Source organism: Acomys minous (assembly GCF_964271855.1).
Source record: "Acomys minous genome assembly, chromosome: 8".
NCBI classification, from domain to species: Eukaryota; Metazoa; Chordata; class Mammalia; order Rodentia; family Muridae; genus Acomys; species Acomys minous.
The window spans coordinates 33496077-33519060 of record NC_140489.1 but is presented as its reverse complement, the minus strand read 5'-3'; the positions used below and the strand labels follow the sequence as shown (position 1 = coordinate 33519060).

At 46.3% G+C, this 22984-nt stretch overlaps 1 protein-coding gene and 1 long non-coding RNA gene across 3 annotated transcripts; one reads left to right on the top strand and one right to left on the bottom strand.

Moving 5' to 3' along the window:
* Positions 1-901: 901 nt before the first annotated feature.
* LOC311603902 lies at positions 902-9381 on the bottom strand. 2 transcript variants are annotated; one of them, XR_014781317.1, is made up of 2 exons: positions 9298-9381; positions 902-3484 (listed from the first exon to the last, which is right to left on the bottom strand). It is a non-coding gene; the product is annotated as an uncharacterized lncRNA (long non-coding RNA). The 2 variants fall into 2 exon arrangements; XR_014781318.1 differs by having other exon boundaries at positions 902-3487; positions 9298-9375.
* On the top strand, positions 9179-14631 carry ACOT4 (acyl-CoA thioesterase 4). The gene is made up of 3 exons (XM_084792129.1): positions 9179-9880; positions 12258-12460; positions 13917-14631. Exons 1-3 carry the CDS (start codon positions 9424-9426, stop codon positions 14520-14522), a joined length of 1266 nt encoding a protein of 421 aa, XP_084648255.1. The 5' UTR covers positions 9179-9423; the 3' UTR covers positions 14523-14631.
* Positions 14632-22984: the final 8353 nt, after the last annotated feature.

Below are 22984 nucleotides of genomic sequence, written 5' to 3'. Positions count from 1 at the left end.
TGGGAGTGGTGGTGCACACCTTTAATCCAAGCAATTGGGAGGCAGAGGCAGGCAGAGCAACATGAATTAGAGACCAGCCTGGTTTACAAAGTGAATCCAGGACAGCCAAGGCTACACAGAGAAACCCTGTCTTGGAAAAAACAAAAACAACAAAAAAAGAAACTACAAAGTCTGTTCAACCTGTTTTCCTGATTAAGAAGAAGGAGAGTCCAGAGTTGGTTCTGTTTTTTTTTTTTTAACCTTTTTAAAAAATGAAGTGGTTGGGGGCACAAAACAGCTTGAAGTGGAGCTGTGGACACAGCTTAAGGAGAGAACGGTGCAGTCGCTCACAAAAAGATGGCCTCTCAAACCACAGATTCGCTTAAACCTGAGGTACTAGGGGCAATGTTGATAGCAGATGGTAATCTGCCTCCTTGAGGCAATCTCAAGGAGGAATTAGTAATTTCTAGTTCAAACCAATTCTGAAGGAAAATATGGAAGAAGGATAACATACTCTAAACCTAAAATCAGGGAGGAGGTGGAAAGAATGAAATAAATAAAACAGCTTGATGCTGGACACCGGGCTGTCCACTCTGTCTCACTTTGTCGAGCCACAGGCTTCTGCCTACTGCAGTGACTCAGCTTCTGCTTCTAGTAAAGGCAGGCTTGCTTGCCAGCTGATATCAATGTCAACCTGGTGAGCTCTAGCATCAACTGGGAGACCTTCGTCTGAGCACGCCTGTGAGGGATCAGATAATCCCTCATGACCCGCTAGGTTACTCACACAGGAAGACCCACCATTGCCTGGGCTGAGCCCCTGACCCTGTGAAAAGGAGAAAGTGAGCTGAGCAGAGCATCTATCACTTTTCTTCCTGACTGCTGGAATACAAGAATCGCCACACAAAACACTGGGGCACCAATCTCAGTGAGATAGTGATGGTTTATTGAATACACACCAAGATAAGGCTGATTGCAATTGGGGCCACAAAAAGGACTCAGGAACCTAACTGTAACACTGGCCTGTTTCTAAGGCAGGCCTTTTATAAGAAAAACTGTAACCAGATACTCAGGTGGGAAACAAGAGCATCACATTGGTTTGACCAGTTAAACACAAGAAGAATCCATTTTGTTCTGAATATACTGTATCCAGATAGCTAGACAAAGCATTTTTTAAAAAAGAATTACTTATTTATTATGTATACAGTGTTTTGCCTGCATGTACACCTACACACCGGAAGAGGGCACCAGATCTCATTGTAGATGGTTGTGAGCCACCATGTAGTTGCTGGGAATTGAACTCAGGACCTTTGGAAGAGCAGGTAGTGCTCTTAACCTCTGAGCTATCTCTCTAGCCCTAGACAAAGCATTTTAAGCTGATTGGCTAGGATATAGGCTTGGGACTTCACCTGGATAAATGACACATTTAAAACTCCAGTCACTAGCTACAGTAACATCACTGACCTGAGAAATCCTCTACTCTGCCATCTGGTGGGCAACACTGACAACATCCCAGTGCACTTCAGCTCAAAGCATACTATTGCCACCTCTCCATAGCATATTTATAGTCAGTCATGCAATGATGGCACAGCGGGTGCTAAACTGCCTCCATATTAGTTCTTGGTAAATAAAGGGGTGTCTATAAGTGTTGATGATACACAGCCTGTGTCTTCACAGCCGGTAACTTTCCCTATTCCTTGGTAATTCTACTTAGTTCCTTAACCCTAAGTTCTCAAGTCAACTGTACAGTGCAAGGTGGATTTGGTATGCTCTTCTTGGCTTTGGGCACATCTAGTAACAGTCTGTGGACATACAACTCCTAAAAAATAACACTGGTCCAGCGCTTAGAGATTGTATTAGTTACTTTGCTGTTGCTGTGAGAAGTCAGGAAGGCAACTTATAGAAGAAAGGGGCTATTTGGGGTTTGGGGTCCAGGAGGAGGCGGCACGCATGGTGGCTGGAGGTGAATGCGGAAACTTCACATCCTGAAGTACAAGCCTGGAGCAGAGAGAAAGAAACAGAATGGTACAAAGTTTGAAACCTCAAGGCCCACCCCAGGCACATTAACTCTTCCAGCAAGGTTATACATTTCTCCAGACATCCCCCAAACAGTGCCACTAGCTAGGGACCAAGAGTACAAACACATAAGCCCATGGGAACAACCTCATTCACAGCCTCAGAGGTGGCTGTCATCTACCGAACAGATGGCATTGAATTTACAAGTAGATCCAGATCAATTTAGCTGCAGAGCCGCTCCTAAGCCTCCTATTTGCTCATTATAATAAGGCTTGTGGTGGTTTGGAAAGAAACGCACCATCCCCGGACTCATGCGCTTGAATGCTTGCCCATAGTGGGTGGCACTGTTAGGAGATGTGGACCTCGTTGGAGTAGGTGTGGCCTTGTAGGAGGAAGTGTGTCACTGTGGGGGTGGGGCTTTGAGGTTTTAGATGCTCAGGCGACACCCGGCATGACACATAGTCCCTCCCTGCTGCCTGCAGATGAAGAATTAGAACCCTCAGCTCCCTCTCCAGCACCACGTCTGCCCGCACACTGCCATGCTTCCCGCCATGACGATAATGGACTAACCTTCTGAAACTGTAAGCCAGCCCCCAAGAAACTGTTTTCTTTATGAGAGTTGTGGTGGGCATAGTGTCTCTTCAAATACAAACTAAGACAAAGCTAAGTAGGTTTTAAAACACTGACCATCGGTCACCAGTCATTTCACCCTGACGTAAGAACAGATTGGACCAGGACAGGTCCATCCTTCCTACGAGAGGCAGCAAAGTCCCAGCAATCAACCACCACATAGTGGATCACAGGTGTTTTCGTAGAAACGAGCTCAATCAACATTCTCTCAATGTGGAAGATCTCAGAACCCAATTAGAGTTGCCTTTGTGGATTCTAATTAGTTAAAATGCATATATCCACAAAATCAGGCATCACAAAGAAAGGACTCTCAGGCACAACACCCTGAGACTATCCTAAGCGTTGACAGACTCTGCAACCTCAGACAGAAGACCCACTACTCCCAACAACAAAAATGTGCCCAACTCTCTCTTCAGTTTTGGACTGACTCTCCCTCTGCCTCCTGAAGCCTTCTTTTTTGACATTAGTATGTGGATCAGAATAATTGTTTCAGATTATCTCATTCAATTCTTACAAATTTTCCTAAAAACCTGTTATTGCCTGGACCCTGAAATATATCCAGACATGAATCCATATTTTCTTTTTCTTCCTTCCCCCATCCCCCATGGTTTGTCTGTGTAGCCTTGGCTGTTCTGGACTCATTTCGTAGACCAGGCTGGCCTTGAACTCACAGAGATACCCCTGCCTTTGCCTCCTGAGTGCTGAGATTAAAGGTGCCACCACGCTCGACTCTCAATCCTGCTTTGATACCAAAGCAAGTCATTATGCTCTGTAGAATCTCTCCAATTTTTATTCCAGTTGACTCTTGCTGCCGAACAGTGTCACTTGCAGAGGATATCAGTGTTCCCCAGCATTCCCCACGCTGCTGCAAAAGAAAGAGAAGCAACTGCATTAGGGCGTCATCAGTGGTGGGAGCGGGCATGTTAAGTGTCAAGATTCGGACTATGTCCGGGCAGTGGTGGCACACACCTTTATTCCTAGCATTCAGGGCAGAGGCCGGGCAGGGCGTCGATGGTCTCCAGGCTAGCCTGGAACTCACAGAGATCCTCCTGCCTCTGCTTCCCAAGCGCTGGGATCAAAGGCATGCACCACCATGCCCGGCCACATTTTAACTTTTAAGGAAGGTGTTAATTCAGAAATCACAGGAAATATACAATTATCTGTTGCAGGTTATTTGATCCCATTGTGATCCCTGAGATTGTGAATTGTAAAAATCATCTTTTATTTGGTGTGGTTGAACACATGCCTTTAATCCAAGAGCTTTTTATTCACAGAATTTAATAAAGTTAATTCTAGGCCAAGAGGCCGAGCAAGACCAGGTGGTGGTGGCACACATCTCACTTAGGAGGCAGAGGCAGACAGATCTCTGTGAGGTCCAGCCCAGCTTGGTCTACAAAGTGAATCTAGGACAGCCAGGGCTACATAGAGAAACTCCGTCTTGAAAAAACTAAAAAAAACTAAACACACACACACAATTTTTCAAATATTTAAGTCTTCCTCTTTCAAGTAGTTAGAGGCAGCACTATAGAAGGGCAAGTGTGGGGCTGGAGAGATGGCTCGGAGGTTAAGAGCACTGACTGTTCTTCCAAAGGTCCTGAGTTCAATTCCAGCAACCACACGGTAGCTTACAACCATCTATAATGTGATCTGATGCCCTCTTCTGGCCTGCAGGTGCACATGCAGGCAGAGCACTGTATACATAATAAATAAAATCTTTTTTTTTTTTTAAAGAAGGGAAAGTATTGGCAGTGAGCAGACAGACAGATAGTCAGCATATAATGCATTTTTATGTCAGGGGTTTGTCCTGTTTATATAACAGATCCCCAGCCCAGCTGTACAGCAATGTTCATGGGTTCTCCAATTAAATTACATAAGTAATAAATGGTCCATGAACCATTTAATCTCTTAACCTGTGTATCTGCTGCAACAGGGACAAAGGTCTTGGCAAGCATTCAACTAGGTGAGTTAAAGATCAGGGTTCTGGGCGGGCAGTGGTGGCACACCTCTATACTGTAATCTCAGCAGAGGTAGGCGGATCTCTATGAGTTTGAGGCCAGCTTGATCTATAAAGTGAGTCTAGCACAGCCAGGACTACACAGAGGAACCTTGTCTCAAAAACCAAAAACCAACCAGCCAACCAAACAAACAAACAAAGAGGAGGGTTCTGGTGAGTCAACAAAAGTCTCATGAGGACAATGACAAGACTTTGTACCCAGACTGGTAGTGCTGGTTTTGAAAACTGCCTTCCATTCTGATTAATTGTCCTTCACACACATAACCTTCCTCTTGTGTTTGATGGTTTTGTTCTGTCTTTAAGGCTTATATATTTTAATTTGATAGTGTTTACATGTCTGCATGTGTGTGCACCATGTGAGTGCCTGGTGCTTTGGGGGCTCAGAAGAGGTGCCAGATTCCGTGGAACTGGAGTCAGAAATGGTTATGAGCCACCATATGGGTGCAGAGGAAACTCATCCTGGGTCCTCTGCAAAAGCAACAATGCTTTCAACCACTGAGCTGTTTCCCCACTCCCTGTATTAAGTTTGGCTTTCAAAGGCCACGCACTAAAGACTTGGTTTCTGGTCTGTGGCACTACTGGGAGGTGTTACAATTTTTAAGAGGTGGGGCCTAGGAGCCGGGCATGGTGAGGCACGCCTGTAATCCCAGCACTCAGGAGGCAGAGGCAGGCGGTTCACTGTGAGTTTGAGGCCAGCCTGGTCTACAAAGTGAGTCCAGGACAGCCAAGGCTAACACAGAGTGACCTTATCTCGAAAAAACAAACAAACAAAATAATAATAATAAAATAAAATAAAAGAGGTGGGGCCCGATAGAAGAAGTGAGGCCACAACGAGCATGCCCTTGAGGGAGAATCACCCCACCCTCACTCCCCACAATGCACCTTCCCTGCTTTGCTTCCCAGCTGCCATGAACGGGGCAGCTCTGCTCTGCCACATGTGTCCTGCAGTGGTGTTCTGTCTTACTACAGACCCAAAGCAATAAAGCCAAGCTACCATGGAATGAGCCCTCGGAAGCTAGAAGCTAAAGTGAACCTTTCTCCCTGGTATGCAAAGATGATTCTTACATCTTCCTTAAAGTGTGAGGGCTGGGATAGCTCAGTGGTAGAGCCTTACCTAGCATACTTGAGGCCATCATAGGTCCAACCTCCAACAACACAAACAAAAAACAAACAAGCTGGGTGGTGGTAACACATGCCTTTAATCCTAGTGCAGAGGCAGGAGAATCTCTGAGTTCAAGGCCAGCTTGGTCTACAGATTAAGTTTCAGGACAGCCAGGGCTACACAGAGAAACCCTAACACACACACACACACACACACACACACACACACACAGAGAGAGAGAGAGAGAGAGAGAGAGAGAGAGAGAGAGAGAGAGAGAGGAACAACAACAAAAGGGATAAGAGGAGCCTCACAGGAAAAGAGCCAAGTAAGAAATATGCCATCAGCTTGCTATGGAGAAATTGTATGTCCAGTGGCTTGGGCCTAGAAACTTCTTTTTAAAAGCTGTATTTGAGAATACAGAAGAAGAAGGATACACATAAAATAATCCTAAAAACGTAAGCCATCTTGCTGGGCGGTGGTGGCACACACCTTTAACCCCAGCACTCGGGAGGCAGAGGCAGGTGGATCTCTGCGAGTTCGAGGCCAGCCTGGTCTACAAAGCAAGTCCAGGACAGTCAGGGCTACACAGAGAAACCCTGTCTTGAAAAACAAAGAAAAGAAAAAGGAAGAGAAGGAAAAGAAAAGAAGATCTGAGGCAGGCAGATCTTCAAGTCCTACTGTTATACGGAGATCACCCAGATCGTGAGACCCACAAAAAGACCACCAGGACTCGATACCAGCGCAACACACACAGGGTCCTGTATTACAGGCTCAGAGCTTCAGATCACAATCCTTCCTGATGCAGCAGGACAGGAGAGTGACCCCGAGCTTCAAGGGCAATGGGCTTATAAAGGGAAGCAGGGGTCGTGGGTGACAGTAACGTTGATCTTTAGGCAGGTTGGGTGGAAGCTGGATCTTCAGGGAAGTTGTAGGACACAGCAATGTCGATCCTTAGGCAGGTTGGGTGGAGGCTGAGTCTGGAGGGGAAGTCTATTTTATCTCAGAGGAACCTTGGGAGCTGATTGTATGTAATCACTGCAGTGGGGTTTCTGGGGACTGCTGGCAGGTGTCATTCTGGAGACTGCTGGCAGGAAGAAGGGTCACCTAAGGGACAACTTCTCATACAGACCATCATTAATTGCAGAATATACATTACATATAGAGTATGGCATTAATTTTGCCCTTGTACTACAAGTTGGGCACAAGACTAAGGGTCTCCTAGGGTGTGGCATCACTCAGAGATTATTCTCTTCTTCCAGCCTCTCTATTTTGACAAATATCTTTCTACCTCACAAATCCTGCACACACAGCAGAGATCTCTCTGGCTCTCATCAAACTTCCCATCGTGCTAAGATCTTACACACCGTAGGACAAGGGAAGTGTGCTGAGCTCTCTTGTGACATTCATGCTACAGATATGCAAGACAGGACAAGGCCTGGGTCGCTTCCCCAGCCACTCCCTTTTACTCTCAGTTGGCTTATCAGAAACTTCAAATCCCTTAAATGTTTTCTCAGAGTCACAGAAGAGTGGCCATGAGTTAGGAGAGACTGCCTGGGCTGGGAACACAGCTCGGTGGATTCCTTCCAGCTGTGGGGTCATGAGGACTGGGGTTCAGGTCCCCAGGACTCATGGAAGACCCAGTGAGTGTGTCAGCCCACTGGGAGCCCCAGAATTCCAGAGGCAAAGACAGGAGATCTCAGAGGAAGCTGGATGTTGGGGGGGGGGGAGGAGTTAGGGGGGTGGAGAAGGGTAGGGGGCAGTTAGGGGGTGGGGAGGGGTGGGGGGATGGGGTAGCAGAAGAACCCAGACCTCAGGTTCAATAAGGGAGCCTGCCTCAGTAAATAAAGGGGAGAGCCCGTCTGCGAAGACACTGACACCAACCTCCCGCCTCTGCACACAGAAGTGGACACAATCATGCACACTCACAACCATGCCCCCCCCCACACAAACATAAAAACACAAGAGGAGGTTGGCATGATGTGTTTATAAGACGTGTCAAAATCACCCTTTTCATCACAGAATAACTTACAACAATTAAAAGCTCTAAATGAGCTTTACTCTCTAGAACCAGCCTGTTCCCATCAGCTGGGCAGAAGACCATCTTATAGACAGTCTAATAAAAGCAGAAATAAAGGATGAAAACAGACCGAGTGTGGTGGCGCACAGCTTTAATCCCAGCCCTCAGGAGGCAGAGGCTGGCAGATATCTGTGAGTTCGAGGCCAACCTGGTCCACAAAGAGAGTTCCAGGACAGCCAAGGCTATTACACAGACAAGCCCTGTCTCACCGCCCCTCCCCCGACATGGAACTTCATTTGAATGCCACCTGGTCCCCATTTAGGGACTCTGGCGGTCATCTCTCCTGTTCCTCAAGAAACAATTGGGTTGAGTCTGATGACTGGAGCCTCAATTTCTACACCTCCTTAGTCTGTTCGTTCCCGGCACAGGGACACTTGTGAAGCAAGGCTTCTCCTGTCATTTCCACATAACTCCGTCTACTGACCTTACTTAGGACGCTCTTCTGTCTCCCAACACATTTTCCACACGGATAGAACGTTATCCCAGTTGGCAGCCAGGGGCTTACCTTTGCACTCTCCCCTCAGGGTGTTTCAGTTTGAACAACTCTCTTACTGTGTATCTAGTGGGATGTCAACAAGTATGGCTCCAAAAATCACTCATATATTTGAATATTGAGCTGCACCATTTTTATCAAGCCTTTGTACAACACTGGACTTTGGATGAAGCCAACTTCCCTTCTGGGAACATTCTTTTTGTTTGTTTGTGTGTTTGTTTGTTTGTTCGAGATAGAGCTCCTCGGTGTAACCTTAGCTGTCTTGGAACCTGCTCTGTAGACCAGGCTGGTCCAGAACTCACAGAGATCCACCTGCCTCTGTGTCCCAAATGAAGGGGTTAAATGCATGCACCGCCACCACCTAGGCTCAGAGAACTTTCTATGGCACCCTTGATACCTGCTCAGCCCGTAGATCTTCCAAGTCGATCTTAATAGTACCCATAGTAAAGGTGGGTCCAGACAACTGCCTCAGTGGCCTCTCTGTCCTGTACACGAGAGCCATCTGGGCACAGGGACAGGCAGAGGAGAGGCTGCTGTGTGGCTAACCTTGGCTATCGATTTGGCCACATCTGGAGTCAACTAAACCCCAAGCAGCTGGATACACCTGTGAGGGACTTTTCGTGATTGTCTTGGCTGTCCTAGACTCGCTTTGTACGCCAAGCTGGCTCGAAGTCTCAGAGACCCGCCTGCCTCTGCCTCCCGTGTGCTGAGATTAAAGGCGTGCGCCACCACGCCTGGTCAAACTGAGTGTCTTAAGACTAAAATGGTATAAAGTCATAGTTTATTACACAGTTCTTGCTGTTGGTTTTATATTTTTAGAAAACTGCTAAAATCACGGAAGGATCGAACTTTGCCTTGATTCATTCACTTGGTGTCATCACCAATCACTTTCATGCCACATGGGAGTGGCAGGAAGCAGAATCCTCTAGCTTGGCTCTGCCCCTAAAGCCCGACCTCTGACCTCCCTCTGGCCCAAATTGCTGACTGACCTCGGTTCCTGTCCCTCCCTTGTCTGGGTCCTAGAGACCCACCAGATCGGCACAACAGGAGGTCAGGCTCCGTTTTAGTAGGACGCCAGACGCTGAGGACTCCAGCTCCTGAGCTCCAATCTCTCCATGGAGGCGACGCTGAACCTGGAGCCAGCCGGCCGCAGCTGCTGGGACGAGCCACTGAGCATCTCCGTGCGCGGCCTGGCCCCCGAACAGCCTGTCACGTTGCGCGCGGCCCTGCGCGACGAGAAGGGCGCGCTCTTCAGCGCCCACGCGCGCTACCGCGCCGATGCCCACGGAGAGCTGGACCTGGCGCGCGCGCCCGCGCTGGGCGGCAGCTTCGCGGGGCTCGAGCCCATGGGGCTGCTCTGGGCCATGGAGCCCGACCGGCCTTTCTGGCGTCTGATCAAGCGCGACGTGCAGACGCCCTTCGTGGTGGAGCTGGAGGCGCTGGAGGGACACGAGCCCGAGGGCGGGCGGCAGCTGGCGAAGGCGGTGCACGAGCGTCACTTCATGGCCCCTGGGGTGAGGCGCGTGCCCGTGCGCGAGGGCCGGGTGCGCGCCACGCTCTTCCTGCCTCCAGGTAAATCGGATTCTAGGGGAGCTTGAGTGCACAACCTGCATCTCTAGCTTGGGGTGGACTTCCTAGGATGTTCAGAGAAACTGCCCTTGGCCATTTCAGCAGTCACTCAAAAACGTTGGGGGATTTTGGTACATTAGCAGGTGCCTTTTGCTTGCATTGTCTCACTTTGCTGCGGTTCACTACCCTACAGATCTCCCCTGGCAGCTTGGTTAGGAGAAATGATAGAGAAGACTGGCACACTGTCCTTGACACGTGCAGCTCCTTCTCAGGAAGATATCCATCTCCATCCCAGTTCACATTTGAGACTTCAGTGCCTTCCTTACCAAGGATCAGCCCCTCCCTGTCAGCTTCTCCCCCCCCCCCCCCTCTGTCTCTGTCAAGGGTTAATGCCACAGTACATCTGGCTTTGCATCAGTTTTTGGTTTGGTTTGGTTTTTGTTGCTTTAACGTTAACGTTATTAGGAATGGAGAGATGGCTCAGCCATTAAGAACACTTACTGGCCGCTCTTCCAGAGGACCAGGATTCAATTCCCAGCACCCACACGGCAGCTCACAACCTTCTGTAACTCCAGTTCCAGGGGATCCAACACCCTCACACAGACACACATGTAAATAAACACCAATGCATATAAAATAAAGATAAAGGAATTTAACTTCATTTTATGTTTTCTTGTGCGTTTATGCTTTGTGTGCACTGGTGCTCATGGGAGTTTAGAAGAAGGCATCAGACCCCCTCAAACTGGAGTTACAAGTGCTTGTGAGCCCCAGTCCTGAGTCCTCCGCTAGAACAGGGAGGTCTTTCAGCCGCTGGCACTCTCCAGGCCCTGCTTCCCATTCTTTGCAGAGAACTAGGTGGATAGTCCAACTCCTGCAAGTCCTTCCAAAATGCACTTCTTACCCCAAGATTATCGTGTTCCCCTGTTACAACAATTGGTTTGTAGAAGCATGCAAAACCACCGAATCATTTATAAATGTCCAATCTTAAATGGTATCTCTAGCATCCAATCTCTAGAACCATACAATTGATTTACAAATAAAAATCACACACATGCAAAACCCGCCTCCCAGAGTTCCATGTAAGTTTATGGTTTTGTGTTGGGCCCCACTCTGGATTCCTCGGGAGGAAGAAGTTGTCATGAGACCGCTTAGATTTTTCTCTCTCCAAAGCTCCTGGCTCTCTACTCAAGAGTGACACAGGGGTCTCTTTTGTTGGATTAGTAAAAACCAACTAAGCAATTTGTTATGGGTTCAGGAATAGCCTCACACCGACCATTCCAACACCAGACTCAGATCGATGGAAGGTTATTGAACAATGGAAAAACCTGACTAGCCAGGCCCACAGCTTGGATTTGGGAACTAGACTATGACACCAGTCTCTTTCTTCCTTCCTCTCTTTCTTTTTAGTATTTATTTATTATGTATACAGTGTTCTGCTTGCATGTACAAGTGCACACCAGACGAGGACACCAGATCTCACTATAGATGGTTGTGAGCCACCATGTGGTTGCTGGGAATTGAACTCAGGGCCTTTGGAAGAACAACCAGTGCTCTTAACCTCTGAGCCATCTCTCCAGCCTGCCAGTCTGTTTCTAAGACAGGCTTTTTATAAGAAAAACCATAACCAGGTAACAACCAGTTAGCCAGGTGTATGAAGTGGTGGGTGGGTGGGGGGGCAGTGTTACATCATTTTGACTAGCCCAACAATCCATTTTGTTCCACATGCATTGTATCTAGGTAGCTGACAAAGGATTTTAAGCTGATTGGCTAGGATATAAGCTTGGGGACTTTCTAGATCCCCACCGTTCCAGGAGAAAGGAACATAGCAGGATGTTGCTGTCTTTCCTCTAATAGAACATACATTTAGCCAGGTGTGGTGGTGCATGCCTGTAAGCCCAGCATTGGGAGGCAGAGGCAAGGGATCTCTGTGAGTTCGAGGCCAGCCTGGTCTACAAAGTGAGTCCAGGACAGCCAGAACTGTTACACAGATAAACCCTGTCTCAAAAAAACAAAACAAAACAAAAACAAAAACAGAGCATACATTTGTCTTTAATTTAAGCAGAACGTGCATTTATCTTCTATTGTCTTATTCTAAGCAGCGAGGATTGAATTACCCTGGTCTCAGGCACGGAAGGGCCTGAGAACTGGAACTTAATTTTACTTTATTATCAAAATAGAGACGTGGAGACAAAATGGCTTCTGGTGTGCTAAAGGCGACAGCAGGCGTTTACAGAGGAGCTACAGTTATGCTAAGAACTAAAGAGGGGCTGGAGAGTTTAATCAGGGTAAGCAGGTTACTGGACATTTAAGAAGGTTTCTAAAGGAGAAACCAATCCCTTGGACTGCATGATGCTTTTGCCTTGTCTTGTCCCCTCTGTAGGAGAAGGACCCTTTCCAGGGGTCATCGATGTATATGGTGTTGGAGGAGGCCTGTTGGAATACCGAGCCAGCCTGGTGGCTGGCCGGGGCTTTGCCACATTGGCTCTGGCTTTTTATGGTTTTGAAGATCTCCCTAAGGAATTGGATGTCATAGAAGTGGACTACTTGGAAGAGGCAGTGTGCTACATGCGTCAACACCCCCAGGTGCTCCTCTCGCCCTTGGGACCTCTAAGAGGTGCACACTTGCACCAGGTGTACTGTGGCTGCGCTGTTCTCTGTTCATACAGGAAAGGCCTTGGGAAGGCTTTCCTAGCTTTGAGCTTCTAACGTCTCTCTCCTTTTCTCTGCTGCATAGCTTCGCAGTGTGGAATTCTTAATAAAGATCATGGGGAATTTCATTTATTTTTGTTTGTTATGTTTTGTTTTCAAAACAGGGTTTCTCTGATAGCCCTGGCTGTCCTGGACTCACTTGTTTTTTTTTTTTTGTTGTTGTTGTTTTTGTTTTTTTTTTTCTTTCTGTGTTTTGTTTTTGCCTTCTTTTTTCATTTTGCTTTGGTTTGGTTTGGTTTTTTGAGACAGGGTTTCTCTGTGTAGCCCTGGCTGTCCTGGACTCGATTTGTAGACCAGGCTGGCCTTGAACTCTCAGCTATCTGCCTGCCTCTGCCTCCTGAGTGCTGGGATTAAAGACATACGCCACTGCGCCCAACTGAAATTTCATTTCATAATAGTAAAGTGCGTCTTGTCATACAGACTAGTTATCTTAGCATGATGGCTTTCTACCCTTTACATTTCCCTCAAATTTAGTCACAACATGCATGTGGCCACCCTTCTCAAAGGCTAGGAACTACTAAGTTGGACTTTGAAGTCTCTGTCTCTATGAAGTTAATCATTTCCAGTATTGCTTAGATGGGGTTGGACAAATGATTCAAAACTTAGACCTGAGCTTAAGCCCCATGGTTCAGCTCACAGCCAAACAAAGGCCTGGTCATGCTCGCTGTGACTGAGGTTTGAAAGGACAGCCTCCCATGATTCCGCATTCATACCCATGTCCTAAATGTGACGGTGTAGGCTTGTTTACCATGAAAGACTTATTTACTTTAATGGGTATTTTGCCTGCATTTGTGTCCATGCATGTAGTGACCACAGAGGCCAGGAGAGGGGACAGATTGCCCGGAACTGGAGTTAAGAACAGTTGTTAGCTGCCATATGTGTACTAGAATCAGACCAGGATCCTTTGGAAGAACAACCAGTGTTCTTAAACACCGAGCCATCTCTCCAGCCCTTCTAATTGTAGGGTTTTGGTGCTGGGTAAATTCCTATTTACTTACTTCTGTTTATATATACCTGTTCTACAGCACACGGGCAGACAGGAAGTCAGTTCTCTTCCTCCACCTTGTGCGTCCCAGGAGTTGAATTTGGCAGCAGGCACCTTTACCCACTGAGCCATCTCCTTAGCTCTGTCTTTTCTTTTCTTTTCTTTCTTTCTTTTTTTTTTTTTAATTGCTTAGCCTGGCTTTGAACTCTCTCCGTAGCTGACTGACTTTGAGCACCTGGTCCTCCTGCTCCACTGTCCAACCGCTAGATTACAAGCATGTTCCATCACACCTAGCTGGACACATTTTTGACTCTTAACCTCTTTTTTTTTTTTTTCACCCTCTAGGTAAAAGGCCCCAACATTGGGCTTCTGGGTATTTCTCTGGGAGCTGATGTGTGTCTCTGCATGGCTTCATTCTTGAAGAATGTCTCAGCCACCGTTTCCATCAATGGCTCTGCATTCAGTGGCAACAGATCCATACACTACAAGGGGACTGTGATCCCACCACTGGGCCACGACCTGAGGAGATCGAAGGTGGCTTTCTCTGGCGTTCTGGACATTGTGGATATACGGAATGACACCGCAGGAGGCTGTGAGAACCCCAGCATGATTCCGATAGAGAAGGCCAAGGGGCCCATCCTCTTCATCGTTGGTCAGGATGACCACTGCTGGAGGAGCAGCTTATACGCTCAGATAGCCTCGGACCGGTTACAGGCTCACAGGAAGGAGAGGCCCCTGATAATCTGTTACCCTGGGACTGGGCATTACATTGAGCCTCCTTACTTCCCCATGTGCCCAGCTTCCCTGCACAAAATAGTGAACAAAGCTGTGATTTGGGGAGGGGAGGTCAGGGCTCACTCCAAAGCCCAGATAGACGCATGGAAGCAAATCCTGTCCTTCTTTGGCAAACACCTGGACTGTACCCAGAGCAGCGCTTCCTCTAGGTTGTAGTGCGTTTGCCTGTTGCTGACATGGTAGGTCCAAGGTCAAATTTTGATGTTCAGTAACTTTAGGAGAATCAGTATTCTGCTGGATCATATTAAATTTGTATTTGGAGTATTAGTGGTTTATAGCTCACTTTACTGAATATGTTTTATATATATCACACAATGAATAAAGTTTAAAGACATCAACCCCTTATTAAAATTTATGATTTCTTCTAAGTCTAAGGTTTCAGTGGCTGTTGCGGTTGTTTTTCCTTCATTTTATTAGTTGTTGTTTGTTTGAGACCAGACCTCATTATGTAGCTCTGGCTGGCCTGGAACTTGCTATGTAGAGAAAGTCGGCCTTGAACTCACAGAGACTGTCCCGATTTTGCCTTCTGAGTGCCTGAATTAAAGCCATGGACCACCGAATGGCATGCATTTCACTCTTTAGCTATGCTTTGACTCAGAGTTCAGTTTAAGATAGTGACTCTGCTCACTAGTTTTATGTCAATTTGACACAAGCTAGAGTTATCTGAAAGGAGGGTCCTTAGCACATGCATAGGCATATACACCTGAATATACACGTGTGCATGTTATACACACATACACACACACACACACACCAAAAAACAAAAACAAAACGGGATTATTTTGCCCTCTCAATGGAGTAGAGTGAGCTTTTAAATACTTTTCCAAATAACATCTCTGGAAATACTTCTCACCTGTGTTGATCAGACTAGCAAAGAAAAAACAGATTTTTGGTTTTCTATTCAAGGGCATTTGGAACCTTGTTTTTCTTTTTCTATTTATGTTTTTGTTTTATTTTGTTTTCTGGACAGGGTTTCTCTGTTATACAGACCCCTGGCTATCTGGGAACTCTCTTTGTAGACCAGGCCGGCCTCAAACTCACAGACATCTGCCTGCCTCTGCCTCCCCAGTGCTGGGATTAAAGGCGTGCACCACCACACCCAGTTACTCCCTAAACTTGAGACTAAAAGAAGTGGATTAAAAGAAGCTTTTTAGAACTAAATTACTGTGGAGATTGTTTTAACTTGTCACTGTGGAGAATTGGTCCACAGCCTTCAAAAGATTATATAGATGCTCATTTGTCCTATTTTGTAATAAATACAATTGGATTAGATTCTCTTTAATAAACTCACAAATTTAATGTGTGTGTGTGTGTGTGTGTGTGTGTGTGTGTGTGTAAGTGGACAGTTTTGGGAGTCAGTACTCTCTTAGCATGGGTTCCAGGGATGACCTCTGCCTGTCAGGCTTCCATGCTTACTGCTTTGGCACACTGAGGTAACTCACTCTAAAACACAAACTATAGACTCTTTGGGCATCTGTGTTGGTGTGTGTTTTGCATGGGTCCACATGTCATGGTACAATCCCACAAGAAATTCTGTTCTAATTAGCTTCTGAAGAAAGGGGCACTCATAAATTAACTTTAGATTATGGTAATTGCCAGGCAGCGGTGGTGTATATCATTAGTCCCAGCACTGTGGAGACAGACAGGTGGCTCTCTGTGAATTTGAGGCCAACGTGATCTTGCAGAGTGAGTTCCAGGGCAGACAGGCCTACACAAAGAACCTCTGTTCTTGAAAAGAATAAAAACAAAACAACAAAAAAAGGAAAAGTAAAGATTCTTGTAACTAACCAAATCACATCTATTTCACATGCCTTTAGTGAGCCTTTGTTAAACAAACTTTAACAAAAACAATGTCCTCATAACAGCATACTTTTTTACAAGTGTAATGTTTGTTAGATGTGTGTGTGTGTGTGTGTGTGTGTGTGTGTGTGTGTGTGTGTTTGTGTATGGTGTGGTATGTAGGTCAGAGGACAACTTGCAGAAGTCAGTTCTATCCTTGGTCCATGTGGGCTCTGTGGGTCAAACTCAGGTGGCCAGGATTGGTGGCAGGCAACTTAACCAGTGGAGTCTTCTCACCAGCTCTGTCTGTTTAGTGCCAGGCAGGGTGACACTTATCTGTATTACATGTCTATGTTAGCTGCTCCTGCTGCAGGGTGACACCTACCTGTATTACATGCCTATGTTAGTTGCTCTTGCTGCAGGGTGACAACACCTGACAGAGTAATTTGAAAGGAGGCATTTCTTCAGACTCACGGTCGTAACAGTTTCAATCCATCATGGAGGGGAGGGCAGCAGCTGGTGAGGAAGACGACTCACTTCAAAAAGCATGGCGACACAAGCCTTTAGTCCTCCCCGCAGTTGGGAGGCAGAGGCAGGAGGGCCTCTGAGTTTGAGGCCAACCTGGTCTACAGAGAAAGTTCCAGGACTGCCATGGCTACACACACACACACACACACACACACACACACACACACACACACCCTGTCTCAGAAAACAACAACAAAAAAGATGCTCATTTCATGGTAGACCAGGACGCAGAATAGGCTGGGGCCTGACAGCCTTCCTCCTGGCCTTCTCTCCTCTTCCTCCCCTTCTACCCTTATTCCTGAGGCTGGCCTGGGACTTGCTATATAGACAGAGCATCCGATTATAAGATCCATTTACCTCCGCCTCCAGAGTGCAGGGACCAAAAGCATGCCCACCACATTATACTAGTAGAGTCCGGTTTTCCTCAATAAATCTTTCCCTAGTAAAAAACTTCAAAGGTCTAATAGTCAATTTTGAAATCTGATTTTGTTCTCCCAGCTTTGTTCTGAGCAGCTTTCCTGCTAATGCAGGCTCCACTAACTGATCTCTGTCTGTCTGTCTCTCTCTGTCTGTCTGCATCTCTTTCTCCTGAGCTCCTTGGAGCTTTTTTTCCCCCTAGCTTGAGTGGTGGTGGTGGCGGTGGTAGAGCACGCCTTTAATCCCAGCACTAGGGAGGCAGAAGCAGGCGGATCTCTGTGGGTTCGAGGCCAGCCTGGTCTACAGAGTGAGTTCCAAGGACAGCCAAGGCTACACAGAGAAACCCTGTCTGGGGCGGGGGGGGGGGGAAAGCGAGATTTTTTTTTCTTTTACTCTAATTCTGACTTTACTATTGTAACAGACATCAAAAGTGTTTGTCTTAAGAGCATAGATAGCCGGACTCTTTTTTACTCATGGCTTTCCTGTCTGTGTTGAATTAGAGGAAAACCACCTAATTCTATACACCTTCACCACTTCCAAGAGACCCGAGCTCAGTGCTCAAGGCCTTGGCATTGTTGCTTCCACTCTTCCCTATCAGGATGGCACATGCGCATTAGGAGTGTGCACTCACCACTTGCACACAGACCCCTATTCAAACCCCTTTTCAGCAGGTTTGGCTTACAGTGTCTGGACTGGCTCCCACACACAGAAAAATGCCATGGCTGGAGGGTTTTCTTCACATGTTTGGTTTGTTTGGTTGGTTTTGTTTTTCGAGACAAGCTTCATCTGTGTAGCCTTGGCTGTCCCGGACTCCCTTTGTAGACCAGGCTGGCCTTGAACTCTCAGAGATCCACCTGTCTCTGCCTCCCAGAGTGTTGGGATTATAGGTGTGTGCCACCAGTTGTTTGTTTTTGAGACAAGAGCTCTCTATTATGTAGCCCTGGCTACCCTAGAACTGACTCTGTAGACCAGGCTGCCCTTTAACTCGCAGAGAGAGATCCACCTGACTGTGCTTCCTGAGAGCTGAGATTCAAGGCGTGCGCCACCGTGCCAGGCTTCTTCACAGTTTGGTAAATGGACTAGGAAGATTGTGTGTTTTGTGAAGAGGTGGTCTTATGTTTTCTGCTTTTCTACTGAGTATTTGATACTTAATTAAAGGGAGCCTAACAGTTAAGGATTACTTTTTTTTCCAAGTATTTCAGTACTTTGTAACTATGCACCTGACTTCCAGCCGAGGTTAAATCACAGGTTGGTTAATCAATGATCACAACGATGTGCCATAACCTGACCAAGTGTTTTACATAATTGGCATCTTTGGCAGACTTCCTCAGGATCAAAGTTCCAAAGGAAGACTTCTGGACTTGGACATCTCCCCATTGGGCCTTTGGGGGTCCTTCAGGGATCCTCTCCTCTTGAGGATAACGGAGTGATCCAGCTGCTGGTTTCCCTCCATTGTGTGGGAACATGTGGGCGCAGTGGTGCTAACACCTGAGCTTGGGTTCCCATGCATGTGTCCTCGAATGACTCTAAAGATTATCTGAGCTGGGCGTGGTAGCGCACGCCTTTATTCCCAGCATTCAGGAGGCAGAGGCAGTCCGATCGATGTGAGTTCAAGGCCAGCCTGGTCTACAAAGTTAGTCCAGGACAGTCAAGGCTACACAAAGAAACCCTGTCTTGAAAAAACAAAAACAAAAACAAGATTATCTGACATTCATAAAGTTTGAGTTTGCACAAAGTTTGCAGTGAAAATAACCAAGCTTCCTTGTCAAACTCTAAATTCTCAACAGCATTTCAACCAAGTCTTTTATCATATACAGCTTTACTTCTTCGCAGGTAATTTAAGAACTAAATAAACATTTCCAGAACTCTAAAGATGACACTGTGGTAATCAAACTGCTACTACAAGCCCAACAGTGGTGGTGCAGGCCTTTAATCCCAGCCCATGCGAGGCAAAGGCAGGTGGATGACTGTGAGTTCAAGGACAGCCTAGTCTACAAACTGAGTCTAGGACAGTCAAGGATACACAGAGAAACCCTATCTTGAAAAACCAAAAACCAAAACAAAACAACACAAAACAAAAGCAAACCGGTACCACAGATTAAACAGAGTATGAACTACTCTGACTCAACTCATCACATTAGGTGTGATATGTATTTAAAATTTTTAAAGGTATTTATTTATTTTGTGTGTGTGTGTGTGTGCCTGAGTGCATGTCTGTGCACTGAATGTGTACAGGAGCCCTTGGAGGTCAGAAGAGGAGCCTAGAATTGGAGTTACAGATGGTTGTGAGCTGCCACAGCACAACCATTAGACTCTGCCTATATTGGGTAGGGTTGTGTGTGTAAAATCATCCACCTGTAGACTAATCTATCCTGAATTATTCTGGGCTCCCCCAATCCTCTTTTCTCTTACAAATTACTAACAGTAAGAATTGCTCCTTCTTGAAGCCCTAGAAGCAGTTAGAAACAGAAAGCAGATTTTTTGTTTTTTGTAGCTGTCCTAGACTCCCTTTGTAAACCAAGCTGGCCTCAAACTCACAGTGATCTGCCTGCCTCTGCCTCCCGAGTGCTGGGATTAAAAGCGTAAGCCACCACGCCTGGGGAAGCAGCTTTTAAAGTCAGTTTGTTGCAGGATATTTGATCCCAGTGTGATCCTTGAGATTGTGAACTGTAAAAACATGCCTTTGACCCCAATACCTGAGAGATAGAGGCAGGTGCCACCATGTGCTGGGCCTCTGGATGTGAACCGCCACAACCAGATCTAAGTTTTTCTCTACTTGAACTTGCTCTGTATCAGGCTGGCCTTGAACTCAGAGATCTGAATGCTCCCATCTCCTGAGTATTGGGATTAAAGACAGAGGCATCCCAAGTGCTGGGATTAAAGATGTGCAACACCACTGCCTGACTCAACATTTCAAATCTCTTAACTGTGTTTTTAATACCAAACAGTAAAACAATCCTTTGTTATTTAAGAAGAAAACTATATTCTTATATGTTAGAATCACATAGAGCGACCAAGCTGTCTGATGAACTGTCACCTCTCTTTAGGAGACCTCTCTTGTCCAAATCTAATCTTTATCACATTTGATGGTATCCATAGCTTTTCTTCTCCTGTGACAACAAAGGCCAAGTCTCTTTCCCAATGTTAATACACATCCTGGTTTCCATTCTGAGGTCAACACATCTTTAAAATATACAGGTTAATTTATTTCAGCAGTGTTTTCTATTATCCAATGTCTCTCTGCAGTTGTTGTCCCTTTTCACTAGCATTTAAAATTTTAATGTTAGTAAGGCACTGTGGAATCCAACTTTGGGGTCTTTATTGGTTCACAAATCTGAAGTTAAGAACTTTTCTGGTGCCATAAAGAGAGCCAATTAAATTGCTAACACGAGTGCGCACACTGACTATCGAGATGAGGATCCTGGCAAGGGACAGGGCAGCTCTGGAGGAACTCACCTACTGACAAACCCCTGGGTAGTCACCCTTCCTAGAACCGTGGTGAGGGTGGGGTGTGCTCCTTGCATGTTACCTCGGGATGTTTCACATTTCAGCCTTTAAGGAAGATGGTTAAATACTCAGAAACCGCAGGGAATATTCAGGTATCCTATTTTAATAAAGCTCCCAGTCTGAACTTGGGAGCAGAGGTTCTTACAGGACTTCGACTATGCTTTTTAAACACATGTGCTCTACAATGCAAATAAAATACTATTTATTTTACCACAAAATAGTAAAATACTGGAGATGGAATAGACAGCCTGTTCTTGGCTAGGCACATCCTCTATTGCTGAACCATACCCTACCCCTTAGATACGACCAGGGTTACATATTCTGTTCTTGTGTTTCATGCGTGTGGATATTTTCTTGACCTTAATTATAGGAAGTTGGAGAGAAACTCTTCATGTGATCTCATTTTAGTAAATGCAAAAATTAAAAATCTGTGAGTTTGAGACCGGCATGGTCTATATAGTGAGCCATCAAGGACTACATGGTGAGACTCTGCTTCACAAATAAACACACACACACACACACACACACACACACACACAACCCACAAATAAATATTCATTATTTTCAAAATACTTAACTATTCCTCTTCTATGTAGTTGTAGGAAGGGATAGCTAAGGGAAAGGATGCTGTCAGTAGTGAATAGTGGAGTCAGCAAATGATGCATTTTTACAAGTCAGTGTCTCCTCCTGTTGACACAACAGTCTCATGCCCCAGCTCTGTGGCACTGCTTATCGGCCACCCTATAACATTATAAAAGTAATCAATAATGCACAAAATATTTACTCTCTCAACTTGGGTATCACTGCAATTAGGGGAAAGGTCTTGGCAAGCACTCAACTAGGTGACTTAAGAACAAGTGTTTCGAGAAGTGAGTCAGGAGAGGTGGAAGCCAATTAGCCACCAGGATGACAAGACTTTGCACACAGTGGCAGTGGTCATTTTGGGGAAAAGTGCCTTTCATTTCAATTAAATGTCTTTAATCAAGGCAACCTTCCTATTGTGTTTGGCTGCCAAATGCTGGTCCAAAGACCATGTGCTAAAAATCTTGTTTCTAGTCTGAGACACTACTGGGTGGTGGTACCACCTTTAGGAGGCTGGGCCTGATGGAGGAAGTGAGGCCTCAGGGAACATGCCCTTGAGGGAGATTTGCAACCCCCTCTCACCATTTGCTTCTCAGCTGCCTTGAAGGCCACGGGAAGGGGGCAGTGGAAGGCTTTCTTCTATATATTTCAGCTTTGGTGTTAAGGACTGAAGTAACCTGGTAACTTTGCTGGAAAGCCAAGCTTCCCACAACTGGCCGCAGCTGCCTCCCACAGGAAACTCTCAGACCTGCTTTGTTTTGTTTTCTGAGACAGTTTCTATGTGTAGCCCTGGCTATCCTGGAACTTGCTCTGCTCAGCTGGCCTCGAACTCGCAGAGGTCTGACTGCCTCTGTTTCTCAGATTGCTGGGATCAAAATGCTTGTGCCACCACTGCCAGGTTCTCACTTTTTTTTGTTTTTGTTTTTGTTTTTCGAGACAGGATTTCTCTGTGTAACAGCCCTGGCTGTCCTAGACTCGCTTTGTAGACCAGGCTGGCCTCAAACTCACAGCACTCTGGCTGCCTCTGATTCTGGAGTGCTGGGATTAAAGGCATGCACCACCAGGCCCGGCTCTGGCTCTTGCTCTCACTTTTTAAAGCCATTATGTATTGAGCTTCAAATGGTTTTCCTCCCTTCTCCACTCTTCTCCTTGTTTAGGTGGTATGCAACTATGTTTCGATTCAGCCAGAAATACATTCTAGGACAAGAGAAAGTACTTCCTGTCCCCAGGCTGCATCACCACCTACTCTTCTTGCCACATACTTCCTGCTTAGCCACATACTTCTAGGAAAGCTGTAGCTCCCGCCAGGTGGCCCTCTTCCTGGGCCCTGTAGGCCTTCAGGGCTGCACCAAGCCTTACTGGGACTGTTTGCAGAAAAGGGGAGAGGAGGGCATGTCCTTGAGTGTCAGGATGACTTTCTCATCTGATGAAACTCAGGAGTCGACTCTGGGCCCCTGAGAAGAGACTTGAAGAATGAAATTCACAGCATCTTCAACCCCAGCACTTGGGAGGCAGAGACAGTCGGATCTTTGTGAGTTCAAGGCCAGCCTGTTCTACAAGGAGAGTCTAGGATAGCCAGGGCTCTGTGTACTCAAAATAATAATAATAATGATAATGATAATGAAAAGGAAAGAAATTCACTGACAAAGTTCGAAGAAGAAGAATAAAGAGAAATATTGCAGAAAGCAGAGTTCTGGAGAGGTCCCCAAGAGAAGAAAAAAAATTTGTTTTTGATTTTGGAGACAGGGTTTCTCTGTGTAGTCCTGGCTGTCCTGGACTTGCTTTGTAGACCAGGCTGGCCTCAA